The sequence below is a fragment of the Pelodiscus sinensis genome, chromosome 5 (assembly GCF_049634645.1).
Source record: "Pelodiscus sinensis isolate JC-2024 chromosome 5, ASM4963464v1, whole genome shotgun sequence".
In the NCBI taxonomy this organism is placed as follows: Eukaryota; Metazoa; Chordata; order Testudines; family Trionychidae; genus Pelodiscus; species Pelodiscus sinensis.
The window spans coordinates 107,425,682-107,447,118 of NC_134715.1; the positions used below are offsets into that span (position 1 = coordinate 107,425,682).

Consider the following 21,437-nt stretch of genomic DNA (forward strand, 5'->3'; position numbering starts at 1 on the left):
CTCTTCCCTCCTTAATTCACAGCCTTTCAAGCAATGGAAGGGAGGGGGAGAAGTGGGGACAAGGTGCAAATATCCAATTCATGGCTCCCAAAAAATGCTGGGAGGGAGGTGGAGGAATAGGTAACTGCAGGGCTCCAGTGTGCAAAAGACATGGGGGAAGGAGGCAGAAAAGGGGTGCGTGGGCCACAGGTGGACCCCAATGGCCACAAGCTGCCCACCACTTTCAAATCTTGTGCCCACTGAGAAGGACAGTCACTTATGCAGCCCACTCGCTACTCTTGGCTGACCATCTCTGTTCTAAGGGAACACCCAGGAGGAATCCCTGATGACTTGTACCAAACACATTTTGTCAACTTTGGCTGCAGTGTGTCCCCTTCACAGCTAATGTGCTTGATAACATTTAAGACAATATCTAGCCTTTACTACTTTGATACATGTTATATAACTACTGATCAACTTAGAGGTGGCAGAAACCCCACATCAGGAAAGCTACTGAAGAGACCATGTCTCATAAGCTATAACCTTTTGCTGAGCTACCAGCAAATGCAGGCATGTACATTATATCAGCCTGTAGGAGAGTGCAGCCTATTTCCCTCAGTGTGCCTAGTTGGCTGCATAGGACCATGGTCCTATCTCCTCTCTTGGTCCCCTTTGGGGTGGATTGCAGCAAACAGGATCCAAGGAGGGACAGTTTCAGGACTACACTGAGAGTAGGACTGCAGCTGTATCTTGTCCACGTGCAAGAGGATGGATGGCATGTGTTGGCATGGAAGAAAGGAGGCTGGTGTGTATCTTTTAACTGGATGATAAATGTTGCATTAGGCATCCCTTAGACATAGCATTTAAACCATAGGCTATATTAAAAGTGTGCTACTGTCTGCTTCATTATATTACTGAATTACCCTTTTCTGAGTGAATGAAATGGTTTTCAGAATTCAGAGAATGCATCCTTCCCTATAACTCAAGTTCACAACTTGATCAAGAGTATTACATTTTTTCAAATTGTTCACTAGTGTTATTGTGTGGACAAGAGTTTCTTGAGTAGAATAGACAAGGACGGCTGATGAGGAGGAAGGAGGGAGGAAGGGACAAAAAGGACAACTGCCCTGCCCCCAGTGATTTAAAAGGGTCCAGAGTTCCCAGCCACCGTTATTACTATGAGAATGGCTGTAGCCCTGGGCCCTTTATATTGCCACTGGAACCCCAGGAAGGGGAACAAGTCAGGACCTTCAGGACTTAAGCTTTACAACCTTGTGTTGTTACAAAAAATAGAGAGTAAAAGCAAGTAATTAAAATTGTCTTTTTAGTATGTGTCACATAGCAAAGTCCTTGCAAAATAATTATTTACCTGAAGTTTCAAACTTTCTGGCCAATTGAATATTTTCAGATTGAAAATTTGCCCAAAGTGAACTCTGAAGTCTGAGCTTATTTGCCGGGTGACAGTCCTCGACACTTCTTTAGTGTTGAAAAGAACTTTTAAAAATACTAAACGTTTCTTTACATCTTCTCGTCTTAAAACTTCTGCCCTGTGAACATATTACAGATAAATTATGAGAACAGATTTTGTACAAATTATCTTTACTCTTTGGAATATTGTATAGGAATCTAATTATTGAAAAGAGAGAAAGACATAACCAAAAGTATGTCAATTAACCACTCTACCGAAATATCACTACACAGGAACTCCACAGTTACTTTGATTTCTCATGCATGGTAAAATATTTTATAATGTAATATGTCAGATTTTCATCTCAACTTGAGGCTTCTTCATACAACAGATTTTCATCTCAACTTGAGGCTTCTTCATACAACAGTAAGAGGAATAATATATTTAGTGAAAACTATCTCCCCGCAAATTATAAACTATATATAAAACAGTCAGAGTTCCAAAATCTCTTGGCAGTGCTAAAGCTAACAGCAACAGGAATGGTTTATGTTAAAGTTATTGCATAACTTTGATATGGAACAGTTTTAAGAAATTGAAACTCATTAAATAATCTGTGTTAAACTTTAAATATTGACATTGCGTAAATTTCTTATCTATTGCTTGTCACATAGTGTCTGAGTACCCTTCACATAACATTGCTAGTGACAATGAAGTTTCTAGTGGATTTAATGGAATCTTTGACACATCTCTCTTTTCGGTGTAAAAAGTCTGCTTGTTATTTATTTTTAATTTCTTTAGATTTAAATAATTTTAAAAGTTGGTTTCCTTCAGAGTAATTTTTTGTTTATTGGAGGTTTTTTGGCAGAAGAGTGTGTCCATGTTGTGTGTCATTCTTATTTTCAAAGCTGCCTGGAAGCCTATGAAGGAACTTGAGCTAAGGTATAATGTGCTCACGGTGGCCAAAACCATAGAGAAGGCAAGTAGCCTTAGTTTAACATTTATCAACTGCAAAATGGCTTGTAACATAACTGATACAAAGAAAAAAAATCACATTTGGTGAAAATTCTTTAACCGTCTCTATAGTTGTCAAGTTCCAGAATTACAGACTAACTACAGCCGTGGTCCCCAACATGGTGCCCACGGGTACCATAGCGCCCGCGGGGGCATTTATATGTACCCGCGCCAGCGTTTTTAGAACTACTCACATTCACCCCTGCTTAGAGCAGGGTCAGCAGCCTGGGGCCCGCGAGGGAGCCCGACATGGCGCTTTGGAGGCTTGAGCCCCGCCCCCACCGCAGCAGGCAGCCCGTGCAGGCACTTCAGTAACCGGAGCAAACCCCATGCTGGTCAGGTCCCTCCCCCATGCAAAGCAGCCGTGGCGGGGCCCTTTGTGGTGCAGGAGCTGCGAGCCGGCAGGGGAGGGTCCCTCATGGCCGTTTCCACCTCCCCCCCCGCGCACAAGCCCATTGGCCGGACCTGAACAAAGGCAGCTGTGGGAACCTACCAATCCCCAAGCACATGGCCAGGCAGGTCCTGTGGGAGAAACAGGAGAGCAGCGCGTCTCGCTGCTAAGTGTCTGGCCCCCCAGCTACTACCACTCCGATATCTTCACCCACAGAACTCTCCTCCCAGACCCTGCACCCCAATCCCCTGCACAATCCAAACCCCTGGCCTGACCCCTCTCCCCCAGTAAAATGTCTGGTATTTTCAGTTTCTCAGCTGGAAAACCACTTGGGACATTCTTCCCCTGCCATGTGGAAGGGAGTGTGAAATTTAAAGGTGCCATGGTTTTTTTTTGGGGGGGGGGAGGGTGCTTTTTTTGCTTAACATTTGGACATCCCCCCCTTTTTATTAATACAGAATTTTTAAACAAATTAATTACAATATAATTAAAATAAAAATTATCCAACTAAATTAAGTTTCTATCAAATTTACCCAATTCACAGTTAATATGAAAAGAGCCTTCAATTTCACATTTGACGCCTTTTTTTGTTGGCGCCCGCCACACTCTTCTGAAAACATGAATGTGCTATTGGCCACAAAAAGGTTGGGGACCACTGATGTAGAGGCTCCAGAAACTAATATAGTCATTGGTCAGTAGTAATGGCGACATTTTGCAGTTGCACAGCTGCCCACACTGTCTTTGGTTTGACTGTCACCACCAACTCCAAAACTACCACAAAGCCACAGTATTTGGCTGTGGCAAGAACAGAAAAGATACAGAAGTTGGAGAAACCAGAGGGCCAACAATCTGTGAAGTCTGTCTATTGACACACTTATCATGGGAGATACTGTAGTGACATCTGCTACATTCCATGAGTTACAGCTCCATAGCCAGCACTGCTGACAGTGCCATAGCTGGAAATGGTGTAGCAGCCTGGATTGTAAAAATGATTCTGTCCCTAAATATTTTGCCAACAGTCTGAGACAAAGGGGCTTCGTATATGGTTTGAGTGGAGCAGGTGTGAAATTTTTCACATGTGCACCTAGGCCACAGGTATTACAGTGGTCATAGTTATTCAGGTGATCATGGCCCACTGTCTTTCCCTCTCTAAAGAATTCATGGCCTATGGATCTGTGCAGTTTACAGATCCACTGGACCCACCACCTTTCTTTGACACTCCCTCAGTGCATCTATAGATACTCATCCTCCCTCTCATAGGGAGGTGTCACAGAGATTGACTCCATGACACATAAAGGGCTGCCAAAGTTGAGAGAATGGCCTCTCCACTTTACACCTATTCTTTCTAGGGACAAGGTACTGTAATTCTTCCACTGCATGGACTTCCTTCCACTTCCAGCAGGATATTGCCCAATATTAAAATATACACAGGATCTTAAATATGACCTATAAGGGACTTAATTATATCAACTTTAGAAAGAATATTCTGTACTTTGCAAGAGCTGGGCTAAACAGGGTGTTCAAAATGTATTTCAAAATAAATAATCTCAATATTGTTATATTTTTAGTTTGAAAACAATGGAATAATAAGTACTTTGCAGTATTTCAGCCGCAGAATATGACAGAGACACAAGGTATATGAGGAAATTTTTTTATTGGGCCAACTTCTGCTCGTGAAAGAGACAAGCGTTCAAGTTTCTCCCTGAGGAAGAGCTTTGTGAAGCATGAAAGTTTGCCCTTCCTCCAAAAGAAATTGATCCAAAAAATATGTTCTCTCATCTACCTAAAATAATAAATGACAAAATTATATGGACAGAATCATAAATATCTCAGAGCAATCTTACCTAGGACACAAATCATTTGGCGTTATGCTTCCTGTCAGGCTCAACTCAGGAATTAAAACAGGTTCTCCAGGTTTCCTCCTTATGTTGAGGGCTTTTTCTCTAACTTGCTGCTCTACCTCCAGTCTATCAGCCATTTTAGGAAGGATGGGTTTTACTGGTTCCTCGCCATACTCTGACTCCTCCGTCGCTTCTTCTTCCTCTTGGTCTTGACTTTGTTTTATTTTCATTTTCTTCTTGGTTTTCTGTATATAAAAAAAACCACAGAGGTTTTCCTCGAAAGTGTTCTACTTGCAATTGTTTTGATCAAACTATACACTGTCAGTGGTCCCCAACCTTTCATGGCTGCCGGGCGCCCTGGGGTGGGGCCACTCACATGGCGGGCATCCGGAGCAGGGCCGCTCACGCGCCACGCTTCCGGGGGTGGGGACCACGCATGCACCACGCGCCCGAGGGTGGGGGCCGCCCATGTGCCCTGAGCCCAGGGCCGGCACCACACATGTGCTGTGAGCCCAGGGCAGAGGCCGTCTAGGTGCTCTGGGCTGGCACTGCGCATGTGCCGCGTGCCCGGGGCAGCGGCCACCCACGCGCCGAGCCCAGGGCCAGCATCACACATGTGCCACGCGCCAGGGGGGGCCAATCCAGATGTTTCGGCGGGAGCACATAAACGCTCCGGCAGGCGCCATGGCGCCCGCAGGCACCGCGTTGGGGACCACTGCACTATGTTTAGTTACTGCTATTTGGCTGTGTCTACACTGCACCCTTTTTCCAGAAAAGGGATGCAGATGAGACAAGTTGGAATTGCAAATGAAGCGGGGGATTTAAATAACCCCTGCTTCATTTGTATAAACATGGCTGCCGCTTTTTTCCGGCTTGGAGCTTTGCCGGAAAAAAGCGCCTGTCTAGACGGGGATCTTTCGGAAAATAAAGCCTTTTCTGAAAGGTCCCTTATTCCTGATTTTAAGAGGAATAAGGGACCTTTCGGAAAAGGCTTTATTTTCCGAAAGATCCCCGTCTAGACTGGCGCTTTTTTCCGGCAAAGCCCCGAGCCGGAAAAAAGCGGCAGACATGTTTATACAAATGAAGCGGGAGATATTTAAATCCCCCGCTTCATTTGCAATTCCGACTTGTCTCATCTGCATCCCTTTTCCGGAAAAGGGGTCCAGTGTAGACACAGCCTTTTACTTTCCTTACTCATATGGAACAAATGGTTAGTTGAAAATAATGTAAAGCTTTAAGAATAATGAAGAGTAAAGTTCTCCCATTCTTGGGTTCTACTTCATTTATTATGTGGCTAGTAGTTTTCATATAGATAAAAAGGGTTAGCTTGGCAATTTCAAAGAATACACTTACAAATTTTGAATTTTCCTGAATGGTTATTGTGAGACTTTCAGTTTTCCCTTTTGCCTCAGCTACTAAGTTTGGCTTTTGTTAGGGTTGACAGCCATTCCCAGAATCATACGGGGCTCTTTAACTGACTAGGTAAAGACCGTTTTAATTATTACTGTAATTCTTCTGGTCCCCAATAAGCCAAAATGCAAAAAACAAAATCCAGATCTCCCACAGAGCAGCTGTATTTTCACTAAGCCATTATGTCAGCAATTTTTTCTATTTTAAAAGTGATTACTATTGTAAGATATCATGTATACAATGAGCTGGTCTTCATTTCTTTTCTCTCCTCTACTAATAAGTGCAATTATCATATTTCAAATTTGGTCTTACTGACTTCCCCGGTGCTCCAGTGTTCTTGCTGCTATGAGAAGCATTCAGATTTACAATATGGGGGAACTTATTCTGGGAAGCAATACTCTGAAAAAGATGGTCATGGTGTATAATTAGTTGAACATGAGCTGCCAGTGCAATGCTGTGTCCAAAGGCGCTAATGCAATCCTTGGATGCATGAACAGGGGAATCTAAATTAAAATAATGGAGATTGCCTATTTCCTAGAACTGGAAGGGATCAAGTCCAGTCTCCTGCCTTCAGAGCAGGACTAAGTACCATCCCTGACAAATTTTTGCCCCAAATGGCCTCCTCAAAGACTGAACTCACAACCCTGGGTTTAACAGGCCAATGCTCAAACCACTGAGCTATCCCTCCCCCTAAATTCAGCTGGAGTTGGTATAGAGATTGCTTTGCCTCTGTGTTTGGGATGGGTGCTAGAATACTGTGCCTAGTTCTAGTGTCCCCAATTCAAGATGAATTTAATAAATTGTAGATGGTTCAGAAAGTATTAGAAAATATGTCTTATAGCAAGAGACTCAGGGTATGTCTACACTGCCACCCTAGTTCGAGCTAGGGTGGCTAATGTAGGCATTCGAAGTTGCAAATGAAGCCCGGGATTTAAATATCCCGGGCTTCATTTGCATCTTGCTGGGCGCCGCCATTTTTAACTCCCCGTTAGTGCGGACTCCGTGCCCGTGGCTACACGCGGCATGGAGTAGGTAGTTCGAATTAGGCTCTCTAATTCGAACTACCATTACACCATTTGCTCAATTCCTTTTTGCAGACTGCTCCAACAGAGGGGAGGGCTGGTGGGCTTTAGAATGGACAGGAGTAATGTATTTTGTACAACAGTTATGAGAGGTACATAACCATTTTTTCTTCCAGTCATGTCCATTCCAATAGATGACTCCCTGGCTGTTTCAATGGAGGGGGTTGAAGTTCACCACGTAGCTGATAGCAGAACTGCTCTGCCAAAGGCTGCATCATCTCTCTCATGTTGAGTGATGGCATAATGCAACGTGAAGGTCTGAAGACAACATTGCTGCCCTACATATGTGATAGATAGGGACTTGTGTGAGGAATGCAGCAGAGGAGGCCTGCACTCTTGCACCACAGAGCACCACTCTGTTTGTACAGAATATCACTGTGGTGGTGTCTATCAGTATTGAGACACACATGCCCTGTAATTGGGGCTGGAATGTCTGGCAAGCTAGGCAAACCACTCTCAGCACTCTGACACTGATGGGCAGCAACAGTTCTGACTCTGACCACAGGCCTTGAGTCCTTATGCTGCCCAGATGTGCTCTCCAGCCCATCTCCGATGCATCTGTGACCATGGACAGCGAGGGTGGAGGCTTGGCAAAGGGCACGCCTACACAGACCACCTCTAGTTGCAGCTACATGCTGAGGGACTTGAGAATTGCAGGAGGGAGGGTAACCAGTCTGTCTAGAGAGTCTCAGCTAGGTCTGGAGTGCTGCATGATGTAGGTGCAGGCCACCACATGCCCCAGAAGCTTAATATAATTCCTTGCCGTGATGGCTAGGAACTGTGGGAGGCTGTTTATGAGGCCTTTGATGGTTTGGAACTGGGTTTCAGGCAAGGATGTTCTTGCCTGTGTGGAAGCTCCAATGAACTCTGTTTCTTATGTCAGGATCAGTGCAGACTTAGGTATATTCAGAATGAGTCCTAGCATGCTGAAACTGGCTCATGCCAGTGCCACATGCTCCAGTTCTGATTCTCAGGAATTGCTCTTGAGGAATCAGTTGTTCAGGAAGACCTATGCCTATGAATATGTGTGGAGTTGTTGAGACCCCGAATGGTAGCACTGAATTGATAGTGCAGGCTGCTGACTACAAATCTCAGGAACTTCCAGTGAACTGCAATGATCAATATATGGCAGTAGGCATTCTTTAAGTTGAGAGAAGTGTACCATTTCCCTGGATACATGGAAGGTAACCTGGTGGCTAGGGAGATTACATGAATCTTCAACCTTCTTCTGAACACTGAGGTTTTGCAGATCCCGCATGGACCTGTGTCCACCCTTTGCCTTGGGCAAAAGGAAATATCAGGAATAGAATTCCCTGCTCCTGAATTCCTGAGGAACTCCCTCTATTGCCTCCAAGATGAGGAGCAATTGCATCATCTGTAGTAGGAGTTGCTCATAAGAAGTTTCCCTGAAGAGTGACAGACTATGGGGAAGGGAGGGTGACAACAGCACAGAACTGGATAGAATATCTCACCTCCACCATTGTTCAGGACCCAGTGAAGTAATCTGGACTTCTGCCAGGAGTCCAGAGACCCGCAGCCACGAGCACATAGCTGTATCTTGTTCTACTTCGCTACATCGATTGCACTTAAATACCATTAAATATATTTATTTAATATATGTTAATTTAGTAACAGTCCTAAACATAATTTACCCAACTGAACTCCACTACAATTTTTAACAGCTATACTGATCTTTAAGATATTTCTACCATAAAAACAATTTTTTATAATTAATAGGTTCTGCGGTTTACACAAACCTGTGCCTTTTTCCAGGATTTCCACTCTTGTAGCTCAGTTTTGTATTCTTCCTTTTTTTTTTCATACTCTTCCATATATTCTTCTAATAGCTCATTTATTTCAGCCTCAATTTCTGCTTCATAATTTTTTTTATCTGATCTCTGGTCAACCTCTTCCCTTCAAAACAATTAATTATAATTTACAAATATATTGGTACACTATTGTTGGTCCTTTGCATTACAGCAAAAATGTATTTTGTTGATAAATGCATTCACATATAACATGCTTTTTTCAGCATATAGAATACAGCATTATTACTAAGTTATCTTTTTCAACATTTCTAAAGCTCTAAACACAAAGTAGGTCTTTGGAATTCTAATAAATGTCTTATTACAAAGTAACAAATCCTACAGTGTCCTGGATTATATTAAGGGTTCCTAGTTGCTACAATAATACTAATAAATAATAGTACAAATAATACATGGACATACAAATTATTCCTTACGACAATTTTTAGCTATTCTTTTTCCTTTGTCATGCACATTATAATGAATTCAGAGCTAATTACATGAGAGCATAAAATGTGTGAGATATTCTAAGAAGAACAACTTATATCTAATATTTAGTTATAAGACTTCAAAATGGCATGAGGGAGAAGGTTAGTTTTAAGATTTGTGAGAGATGCTGATCATAACTACCCATAACGAACTTGGGACATCATCCTCTAGCAATTTCTCTCAGTTATTATAATTATTTAGGGTATGTCTAGACTACATACCTCTGTCGCCAGAGGCATGCAGATTAGGCTACCAGGCATAGGAAAATGAAGCGGCGATTTAAATAATCAGCTGTTTGTCGGCTCAGCGCGGCAGCCATGTAAATTTAAATGAAGCGGCGATTATTTAAATCGCCGCTTCATTTTCCTATGCCTGGTAGCCTAATCTGCATGCCTCTGGCGACAGAGGCATGTAGTCTAGACGTACCCTTATTGTTTAAAAAAAGAGTAGCAGGTTCTGGTATCACCTAAAAGTTATCATTGTGCCATTTTGTGAACTCTCAAATATGGCAATAAAATCCATTGCAGGCACATGAAGTAACAACAATGTTATTAAAACATACTTTCTCAAATAAAGCTTGATGGGTGTGTTAGTAAACTTCTGAAAGTCACGCAGGGATTTAATTTCCTTCCAAACTTTTATAATAGTTTTCAGCAATGTTCGATCTTTTTCTTGTTCTGCATCACGAAGTCTTCTGGTTTTCCTATAAATATATATGTATGTACAAACATTACTTACATAACTAGATGGAACAAGACAGCAAGAACTTATAATACCAAAAAAATCACATGGAGTGGTTTTCAATCTGGTTGACTTCATTACAATCCAAGATAGTGTATAACAAATTCAAACTTGAAGATGATAGGATGTGGCTTTCTTTAAAGCTCTGTATTCTTTTCTGTTTATTTCTGGACAATGTGACTTTAATTACAGTTAATTCTCTTGAACTCTCAATCTCTTATAAAAGACTTATTAAAGCCATACATTATTAAAAACATTTTAAAGTCAGTGTGTGTAAACAGCAACCCAGGAAAATTATTCTTCTGCTATGAAGTAATGTAAATCAAATTATGGCCCTGGAGGATTCAAAACACTAACACAATTAACAACTTTTGACTTGGAAAGGATATTTGACTTTTGGAACCATTTTTGTCTTCCATTGCATTTGGTATTGCTTTTTCTTAAGAACTTGCATATACGCTTATGTTCTCCTTGAAGACCACACTAAACTTTTTCTATATATATGACTATTTAGGATGCACATAACTTTTTCTCAGTACTGCTTTGGCCATAACAATTGTCTTTTTTTAAAATATAACCTATACAGTACTTAAACAGCCTCTCTGTTAACAACTGGATATTCAGTAGCTTATATCTATTATTTGTACTAACTTTGCTTTTACCTTTTTATAGAGATTCAATATAGGCCTTCCAATACACCCATGCTTCACAACCTGTGCTGGACAGTATGAGTCAATGTCTTACACAGGAGACCCATCAATTTACTAATAGGGCACATGAGATCACTGCAACTGGAACTGCTGATTATAGAGGCTTACCACACTTCAGTGATACTCATCTTACTTTGCCAGAAGTCTATGGCATGTTTCCAGCCAACAACCAAAATGTAGCTTCCTTTGTAGTTAAGTTCATTACAGTGTTTGTTTTGCTCCTTCTCCTAGATTTCTTTGGGGTTGATTCCTGTGTAACTTATATAGTTTTAAATGCATGTGCTAACTAGGGATGTACTAAATGAATAAAAATATTAACTGTGTAACCGATAAAAATGTATTGGTTACACGGTTAAGCCGCAGTGCTGCCCACAGCTTCATGGAGAGTTTAACCATTAACGGTAACCAATAAGCAACCACTTATCAGTTAACCAGTTAAACTCTTACATTCTAGCAGTGTTCCCTCAAAGATTTTCCTCTCATGTGTGGAGTGAGTTTGGTCTTTTGCATCAGTATTGAGGTCATGTGTGCTTGTTTGGATGTGTGCTACTGTGGCACCCAAGTTACTAAGAAATATCTTTCCCTTTTCCTTCTGTGGCCTGTCTCCTCTCTTCTGCTCCCCTCATCCCATCTGCTCCCCTGGTGCTTGCTGCGGTCCCCCACCACTCACCCTCCTCTGCTGTCCTGGCTCCTGCCCTTCTCACACCCTTCAGAGATCTGCCCCCCCATCCTCCTTGATCCCTGCACCTGCCCTTCTCTTCCCCCATGCCCACTCCTCCTCTAGCCCCACTCTGATCATCTGTAGCTGCCCCTCCCCATCTCCTCTCCTAACACCCCCCTCTACCCACCTTCCCTGGCTCTCTTCTGTCCGCTGGTGCCCGTCCCTCCCCTCCATGTGTCTTCCCTTCTGCATCAGCCTCACAATCGCCTGGCACCTGCACCTTTCCTTATCTCTGCACCTTCCTGGTGCCTCCCTTTTCCCTCACTGCCCCTGCCCTCCTTGCCCCTGGTGCCCACCCCCTCGCCACACTCTGACCCAGTTCTCCTCATACCCCTTTGGGCCCTCACACATGACTTGCTCCATCCCCTGCCTTCCTCATGCCCACCCTTCCTTTCAACCCCTCTTCTCCCAGCACTCACTCCTCCTCTTCCTCCCTCTTGTTCCTATTGTCCGTCCTCTCTCCTAGCATCACCTCGTCCCCTCCCTTTTTGTACCCCATTGACACCTTCCTTCCCCTTCACCCTCCTGCCCTTTTCCTAATTTCCTCCTCTTGGACCCCTGGCAGTTGACTCTCCTCCACCCTAGCCATTGGTGCCTGCCCCTTTCTACTCCTGCCCTGGCCTCCTCCTCTACCCTTAGCACAAGCCCCTTCCTCTCCTCACCATCACCTTCCCCTGAGTTCTCCCCCTACCCTCCTAACTTTCTACCTTCGACTAGGGATGTTAAATTTAGATTAATGGGCTAATCAAATAGTTGATGCAATTCGCATCGACTATTCAATTAGTTGATAAGGGCACCTTCACCTTTGAAGTGTAGTAATAGCCCAGGGCTGCTGCTAAACTTCATATGCAAAAGTGCACAGGGCCAACAAAGGACTTAAGCAGTCCCCTTCTGGCCCCATGCTCCCCATGACATTTCAAAGTGGCAGCACCGCATGGAGCTCAGGCGCCATGAAGTGCTGCCACTTTGAAACACCAAAGGGAGTCCAATGTCAGGCTCCATGAGCCGTTTCAAAGTGGCAACACCGCATGGAGCCCAATGTCAGTGGGGGACTCCCAGCTAACCCCGGGCTGCATGTGGCATTTCAAAGCAGCAGACTCCGGGCTCCATGCAGCGCTGCCACTTTGAAGCACCCCCTCCTCTCCCTAGAGGCAGCAAGTGGGGGAAAGTGACTAATCGATGAGTGTGTCAACTATCTGATAACTTATCAGATAATCGACTAGTCATTCACATCCCTACCTTCAACGTGGAAAGCGGTTTTGCAAGAGCTAGAGCTGCGGTGCTATTTTTAGTATCACAGTCCCGGCCCTGGAAGCTCCTGTAGTCCTGGTCCCAGCTGCTCCCGGGGTGGGACTGAGTGCCAGGGCTGGAGCAGAGGCCATGCACAGTACTATTTTTAGTACCATGGTCCCGGTCCCCATGGGACTCAGTACTAACAACAGCACCCCATGGGCAGCCCCAGCTTCAGCTGAAGTAAAGCAGCAGCCACAGGAGGCCCGTTCCAGCTGGGGCAGCCTCACCGGAACAGCACCACCTCTTGCGTCCCGACTTCAGGCAGAGCAAAAGGGCAGCTGTCCACTGCCAGAAACCCACCAGGCCACTTGCTAATGCTACTGCTTCTGCCACCACTACTCACCTTCGGTTCCAGCAGGAAGGTGAGTGATGAGTGCTGCTGTGCGGCGATTAAAATGACATGGGTGGACCTAAAATTTTTAGTACGCAGACATGAAGCTTAGAGGGAATGCTGATCCTTAGTGTTAATATGCCCAGGTGGAAATTTCTACATAGCTATTTTGAGGTCAAATAGCTTGAGCCCCGAGAGCTTGAGTCAGTTGGCCCTAGCTCTCAAACTTACTACCACTGGGGCTCTTTGTTGTATAGATGTACTCTTAAGTTTCATTTCAATAATATCGTCAAATATTTGGACCTCAGTACTAACAACTAATAAAATATTTGTTATAAAGATGATTCAATAAAAATGCTTAATTTTAATCCAATCAGAGTCTTTGCATTACTCTCTTGATATGGGTGTAAAGCTTGATATGGATGTAAAGCTAAATATGATTCAGCACTTTAAAAAAGTAGAGTAGCCCTGTGACACTGCAGCACAAAACTATACTTTTTAGCCCTATGATCTTATATGGTCTGCAGTGACAGCAACTTATGAGAAACTAACAAAAACATATTCAGAATCTACTGACATCAGCCAAAATGCAAAGGTTCTTAGAGTTTAACTGATAGCATTTCGGCAATCAATTAGCTTCCTTGGTCCAGAAAGGAACAATGCATTTTTCAAATCTGTAAGGCTACGTCTACAGAGCAGTGTTCGGAATGACAGACATTATTCTCAAATAACAAAGAGCACGTCTACACAGCAAGCCATTCTTCCAAAATAATGGCAAGCTAGAGGACTTCTTACTCTGACTCCTGTAACCCTCATTTCACAAGGAATAAGGGAAGTCGAAGGAAGAGTGTTCTTCCTTTGACTTCTGCTGTGTAGACAACGCCAAAAGCCGAAGTAAGCTATTTCAACTTTAGCTGTGCAATTGACATAGCCAGAGTTGCATAGCTTAATTTGACTTTTGCCCTGCTGTGTTGACATGCCCTAGAAGGAAGTCTTTTTTCTAATAAAGCAAGGAAGCATACCACTGAAGCAGCATGTGTCCAAATAAGGACCAATATCCAAGGGTTAAAGTGGAATTCATGAATCAGTTAATTTATCTCATTTCTGTGGTTACTGAGGACCAGTATTTGAAATGACTCTGTCATTGGAAATAATGCATAGGGACTAAAAAGAGTTATTTAAAAATGCCTTCCTGAATATTTGAGGTATGTCTACACTGTAGAGTTTTTTCAAGAAAAACAGCCGTTTTTCTGGAAAAACTATGCTTATGTCCACACTGCAATTGTGTTCTTTTGACAAAGTTGAAAGAACACAGGGTTTTTTTCCGATAGCGGTAAATCTCTTTCTACGAAGAAACAGCCCTTTTCCGAAAGGGTTGGATGGGGAAAAGGGTTCTTTTCAAAAGAGGAGGCCTCCAGGAAAAAGCACAGGTGCCCTAGTGGCCACTCTGCCCATAGTAATCAAAGCTTAAACACGAGATAGCATCCAATCAATGTGTATGCTATCTTTTGAAAAAGCAGATCGCTTTTTCAATGCATTTTTGCTGTGTGGACACTCTCTTTCTGGAAAAGCTTCTTCCAAAAGAGGCCTGCAATCTAGACATAGCCTTGATTTTCCACAAAAGACACAAATACAAATTAGATCTGAAACATATTTGTTCATAGTATATAAAGTCCAGTGTGTTACTGAAACTATTACTTCATCCAGTTTTACAGCCAGGATGACTGGGAGAGAGGTCAAGTGACTTTTCCACAAAAGTCTCAATTATTGAGTATTCCAAATGGAAATCAATTTTAATCCAGAACAATTCTGATTCCTAGCTGTAATCTGAGCTCCAACCACTAGCACAGCAATCACCATTACAATTCTACACTTACCAACACTGATATTGAGAATACCATCATTAAGTCTAATTATAAGTGGAGGGAAATATCAGAATCTCTCTTATAATAATATTGCAACTGTTGGGAAAATGTTAATTATTTAATGGTAACTATGGTACTCACTCTACTTTTGTTAATGTATTGAATAGGTTCAGAAATCCTATGAATCTTTATTGTGAGCTAAGCATTAGGTAATTCAAACTCAGAGTTAAATATTTTAATTAAAGGAGTATAATTTAAGAGATTTTAGCATCTAAAGTAGACCCAAAGATTACACAATTATGCTGATAATTTAGGGGTTTCCTTCATAGTAAGCAGGCATTTTTTCTACCTGCAGAATAGAAACTAAGGATTACTCTTGCAATTCACTGCATGCAAGTGCACCCTTGTGCCTGGATGCAGCTCTTATACTTCAATAGGATTCTGTCTGGGTAGAGGTGTGCACTTTTATGCTAGATCAGATCTTAAAATTTGATCCTGCTACTAGCGACACACAGACAGGCTCTGATATCAGCGGAGTCCCACTGATTCAAAAACAAAAATGTATACAAATTCTTACGGCCCATGAATTCTACCTGAGACTGGAGTGCCAAAAGGGGCCTTCACTTAGCAATGGCTCTAGCTATGTAAGATAAAATCTCTCTTTTGAATTGACTTAATATCGAACCTGCCACAATTAGGCCACACAGGAGAGAATAACAGCTGTTCCCAACTGATGACAGATACTGCTCAGATGTTGACAATTCTGTCAGAAAGCCAAAAGTGTTCCAAAACTTTTTCCATAAATACATTGTTCCTTTAGGAGCAGTAAAACATTCACAGCTTTGACTAACATGTTTTACAAATCAGCCTTTGCAACAAGAAAATAAAAGTACAATTTAACTTTGTATTATCACTAGCTAAATAAAAATTATGTAAATGTTGCTTGTAATAAATTGGAGACTGAAACCAATTACATCTAATATTAACCCAAGTCCACAATGTGTAATTTAAAGAAAAAAATACGTTTAGTACACATGAAAAATAATAAAATAACAGGCCTGTACACTTAGTTTCTTTTTACCAGCTGACCACTAGAGACAGCAGTAAATGTTTCCCTCATACTTTACCAAATTCAACACAAAGGCAATTAAGACAGTATTACAAGAATGTATGTAGTTTAGCTTATGTCTGAGGCCTGTATGATCTAGTACAAACTGGTCTCTGACTCAAGTTTAGGCTCTTAGAAATGTCACATGATTGACAAAGTACTGACTACATTTAACACAGGTCTCTATTGGCTGAAATCAGATTTGATCATGTTTGTAACTAAATTGCTTTCTAGTAGTCAGCCTACCAGGAAGAAAAATCCTTAGAGTAAAACTCCCAGGGCATGTCTAGACTGCATCCCTCTGTCGGCAGAGGGATGCAAATAAGGCAAATCGACATTGCAAATGAGGCAGGGTTTTAAATATCCCGTGCCTAATTTGCATACAAATGGCCGCTGCGTTTTGCCAACTCAGCACTTTGTCTGCAAAAAGCGGCAGTCTAGAGGGGGGATCTGTCGAGAAAGAAAGCCTTTTTCAATAGATCCTGTAAACCTCCTTTCAGGAGGCATAAGGGTTCTGTTAAAAAAGGCTTTCTTTCTCGACAGATCTCCTCTAGATGGCCGCTTTTTGCCGACAAAGTGCTGAGTCGGTAAAACGGGGCAGCCATTTGTATGCAAATTAGGCACAGGATATTTAAATCCCTACCTCATTTGCAATATCGACCTGCCTAATCTGCATCCCTCTGCCAACAGAGGGCTGCAGTCTAGACACCCTCACTGACTGCAATGGAGCCATTTCACCCTTACTACCATAAACTAAGGTTCTCCACAAGTGGAAGAAATTTGAATTCTCCATACTGCATAGGTGTAGTGTAGCTAACAATGATGGTGTCTGTTTGTGACTATTAATTTTTTATAAGAGCACAATAAAGTTAACAGAGAAAAAAACAGCAGAACAATCATTTCATTGCTCAGGTTTCCAGAACTACTATTTTCAATAAGGCAATGGAATGCTAGGAAGAAGGGCACAAACATTATGTATATTAAATCTGAATAATTTTAAAAGTTGATATATATTTATAAATCATGTTATATGTATATGACACTTCAATGCTGTATACAAATTTCTGGTTATTCAATCAGAAAAAATCATAAAATAAAAATGATTTTTGGAATGTAATGTGAAATACCTCACAATCTGATTTTGTATGCATATTTCTTTATTAGCACCCTGGGCTGTTTATTTCATAGGCATTAATATTTCACCATAAAAATCTCAACTTTGGCATGGGTTATAGATCTGTACACATTCAGAAATTAAAAAAGGAACAAAATTATGAAAAAAGGATCTAATAAATCTTTACCTACCTTATTTCAAATTTATATTCAGTTAATCTCTGTCGTGCTACAAGGGTAGGGACATTGATTCCACTGATATCCAAACTATTCTGTACAGCATTCCTCAGAGCATGTAGCTTAAACAAAAAACAAAAACAAACCAACAATTTGTAGATGGTTTCCAAATTTATGGACGACCCTGTACTGCACACCATTCAATCTTAAATGAATCAGTTAGTCATATGATAGAAAACTGTTACTCCAACAAGGTAAGTGGAAACAAATTAAGGATGTAGTTTCTGTATCCACTTTGTATCTCCTCAAAATGATAATTTCAGAGATTCATGAGTGAAAATAAAAACTACAGAAACCTCACAGACCAGTACTCATGATTACATAGTCATGATAATGGAGTGAACTTGAAACAATCAAATACAAAAAAGGATCACTCATATAACTGCTTGTAAACATTTTGTCTATATTACATCACCTGGATGGACAAAATGATCTGATAGCAAAGACTGCTCTATAAATAGAAAGGCTAAATATATCAACATGGTAATTAAACACACTGTATGAAAAATCTGTTCAAGTTTGCAGATGACACTAAGCTAGGGGGGAGAAGTAGATATGCTAGAGGGCAGGGATAGGGTCCAGAGTGACCTAGACAAACTGGAGGATTGGGCCAAAAGAACTCTGAGGAGGTTCAACAAGGACAAGCGTAGAGTCCTGCACTTGGGACGGAAGAATCCCAAGCATTGTCAAGCTGGGGACTGAATGGCTAAGTAGCAGTTCTGCAGAAAAGGCCCTGGGGATTACAGTGGATGAGAAGCTGGATATGAGTCAATGGTGTGCCCTTGTAGCCAAGAAGGCTAATGGCATATTAGGTTGCATTAAGAGGAGCATTGCCAGCAGATCCAGAGAATCCAGAATCCAGTGATTATTCCCCTTTATTCAGTTCTGGTGAGGCCACATCTGGAGTATTGCGTCCAGTTCTGGGCCCCCAACTACAGGAAGGATGTGGATACATTGGAGAGGGTCAACCAAAATGAACAACCAAAATGATGAGGGGGCTGGAGCATATGACCTATGAGGAGAGGCTGAGGGATTTGGGTTTGTTTAGTCTGCAGAAGAGAAGAGTGAGGGGGGATTTGATAGCAGCGTTTAACTTTCTGAAGGGAGGTTCCAAAGAGGATGGAGAAAGGCAGTTCACAGTAGTGATGGATGGCAGAACAAGGAGCAATGGCCTCAAGTTACAATGGGAGAGGTCTAGGTTGGATATTAGGAAAGACTATTTCACTAGGAGGGTGGTGAAGCACTGGAATGGGTTACCTAGGGAGGTGGTGGAATCTCCATCCCTAGAGGTGTATAAGTCTCAGCTTGACAAAGCCCTGGCTGGGTTGATTTAGTTGGGCTTGGTCCTGTCTTGGGCAGGGGGCTGGACTTGATGACCTCCTGAGGTCTCTTCCAGCTCTATGATTCTATGATAAGATTCACATTTAACAAAATATACTTAACAGAAATGCAAAAAAGTATTTACTTACCTTCCACCTGTCACGCTGATATATAAGCACCTCACAAAAAACATTAATTTTTCTTCATAACACTCATAGAGGATAGGGAATTGTTTTTACCAATATTATACAGACAGGAATCTGAGGCACAGTGAGATTAAATAACTTGCTTGATGTCACTCAGGAAGGTTTTGGCAGGCTGAACTACATCTGAGTCCCCATCTAATGCCTTAACTACAAAACTGTTCTTCCTCTCAAAAAAATTAATTCTTTTTGGTATTTTCTTTCACCCTAACCTTGACAATGAGTGAAAAGTAAACCTACAGTAAGCATCAGCAGTTTGATTATTTCAGCTACAACATTAAATAAGAATGGGATAAGGAATTCCTATTTTCAGTTGATTGTAACTTTCTTAAATCATATTTTGCCCCTTCAGTTTCTCAGGATTGATCTTAAATTTCTCATTCTCATGCCTGAAATAATGGTTCATACCACAATGCCTTTATTTATTACAACACAAACTTTTTGGTGATAATATATGAAATATAACAATATATAAATAAAATCTGAATATTTAGTAGATATAAAACTAGAAACTGGCATTTTATTTATGACTGCTTTCCTTGAAAATGTCAATGTAAGGAATGCTTTTCAATACAATAGAAAAAATAATAACTGTATTCCTTTTACACCTACAACTGAGACTAAGCTTCACTTACCTCTCTCCAGCTCTGTATGCCTGTTTTCCCTTTCTGCCTGTATGAGTCAATGGACACAACCTGGTAAAGCCATATCTTTTATCTACCATTCACTGCAAAACATTTTTGATATTCTGTATGAAGGATGTTATGTAAATTCTCTTTTTATTATAACAATTATACTGTCTTGTACCTCAGATCCCTTTTGAGATCCTACTTTAAATATATAATCTTAAACAAGTAGCTCTGCACTGAACATGGAGTAATGTTCACTATGCCTGTTGGACATATTCTAATCAGCTTTCAATTGAAATTCATTTGATCTGATGTTAAATAACAAATATTTGGGGAAGGGGTAAGCTTTCTAGAAAAACAGGATTATTTTCAACGATATATATACATGTCACAAAGCTAGAAGTTACATTGATACATTTTTAAGACTAAAATTCAGTTTAAAGCTTAAACTAACTACTGAGTATCTCAATAAGCTAGAGTAAACAATGAAACTACCTTATCTGTAAGGAGTTTGGTAAGGTTTTGTTGTCTTCTTGCTAGATATTGATCATACAATTGAGCCAATTTGGCTGCCAGAACATGTTCACGGCTAAAACAGGGATGATGGGTGAATATTAACCCAGAAACATCAATGTCCAGTTGAAACTGTCCCTGAGTATCTCCAGACCCGATAATATATTGGTTGGCATGCATAGGTTTTATTGCCTGAAAAGAAGAAAGAGTGAAACGTATCGAGATTATTCTGATGAGTGCATTACAGCTTGTAAAGATGGCAGTGAGATAAGCAATAACCCACTTTTCTACACCTAAATCATAATGCAATCAGAGCTGAGTTTTTACAACAGGAAAAATGTATTTTGTTTAATTAAAAAATCCTTTATCTGACAATTCAGATCCACAGACCCATTAACAGATCTATCATCTATACTGTATTAAAAATAATAAAAGGCAGAACGGGATCTATCAATCAACAGAAGATAGGGCAAACCAAACTGACCTGAAGGTCCTACGCAATAACTTCAATTATCCTTGACTAAAAGTTACATGATAAACATTATATTAGTAAAACAGTATGCAACAATACTAATACATGATTACTCTTCCCCGTCAATGAAGTGTGTTTCATCTGTTTCTGCAGTGCAGGCTCATTAATAGACCTGTGAAATTGGATTTGATGGAAAATTATATATCTGTAATTGTCACCAGTCTAGCCGATGAGCAACTTTCAGACTGTTATTGCAGAAGCAGCTGTAAGAACTTTTATCTCACAAAAGGGGGAGCCTTGTTTTATGCTAATGTACCATGGTATCTCCAAAAAAGGAAGGAAAATTTTAAGAAAGAAGTTATTGAAGTGAAATTAGCTTATTTGAATTTGCCTACACTAGGTTATTTTTTCTTTGCACAAATGTAGTACACCAACACAGCCTCACTGTGCAAACTCGTAGGCTTTACATTCTGCACCAATGTAAAGACACTTGAACTAGTATAGCATAGCACAGTGCAAGTCGTATTTTTACATCAATGCACCACATTTAGAGGGTTTTACTGGTGTAGGCACAACGATATAAGACTTCCATTGTAGGTAGATCCTTGAAATAGTCATTCAATTTTATAGTTAAGGATTCCTGAATATATAGTAACCAATACAGTAAAACCGATTTTTTGATCTTTGTTATCTGGCACTCTGTTAACCCAAAAACTTCGTTAACCGGCATTGCCCCCAGCCACAATACTGTCACATCTTCAGGCG

At 41.2% G+C, this 21,437-nt stretch overlaps 1 protein-coding gene across 7 annotated transcripts in view; it reads right to left on the reverse strand.

The window, feature by feature from the left end:
- CC2D2A (coiled-coil and C2 domain containing 2A) overlaps positions 1–21,437 on the reverse strand; it is a 138,861-nt gene that overhangs the window by 67,896 nt on the left and 49,528 nt on the right. For all 7 annotated transcript variants that reach the window (XM_075930704.1, XM_075930702.1, XM_025178410.2 and 4 more), the window contains 6 exons: positions 20,183–20,392; positions 17,491–17,597; positions 9,979–10,119; positions 8,880–9,036; positions 4,634–4,875; positions 1,349–1,526 (listed from right to left, as the gene is read on the reverse strand). In XM_075930704.1, coding sequence (XP_075786819.1) covers positions 1,349–1,526; positions 4,634–4,875; positions 8,880–9,036; positions 9,979–10,119; positions 17,491–17,597; positions 20,183–20,392 — 1,035 coding nt within the window. The remainder of the gene's footprint in view (positions 1–1,348; positions 1,527–4,633; positions 4,876–8,879; positions 9,037–9,978; positions 10,120–17,490; positions 17,598–20,182; positions 20,393–21,437) is intronic.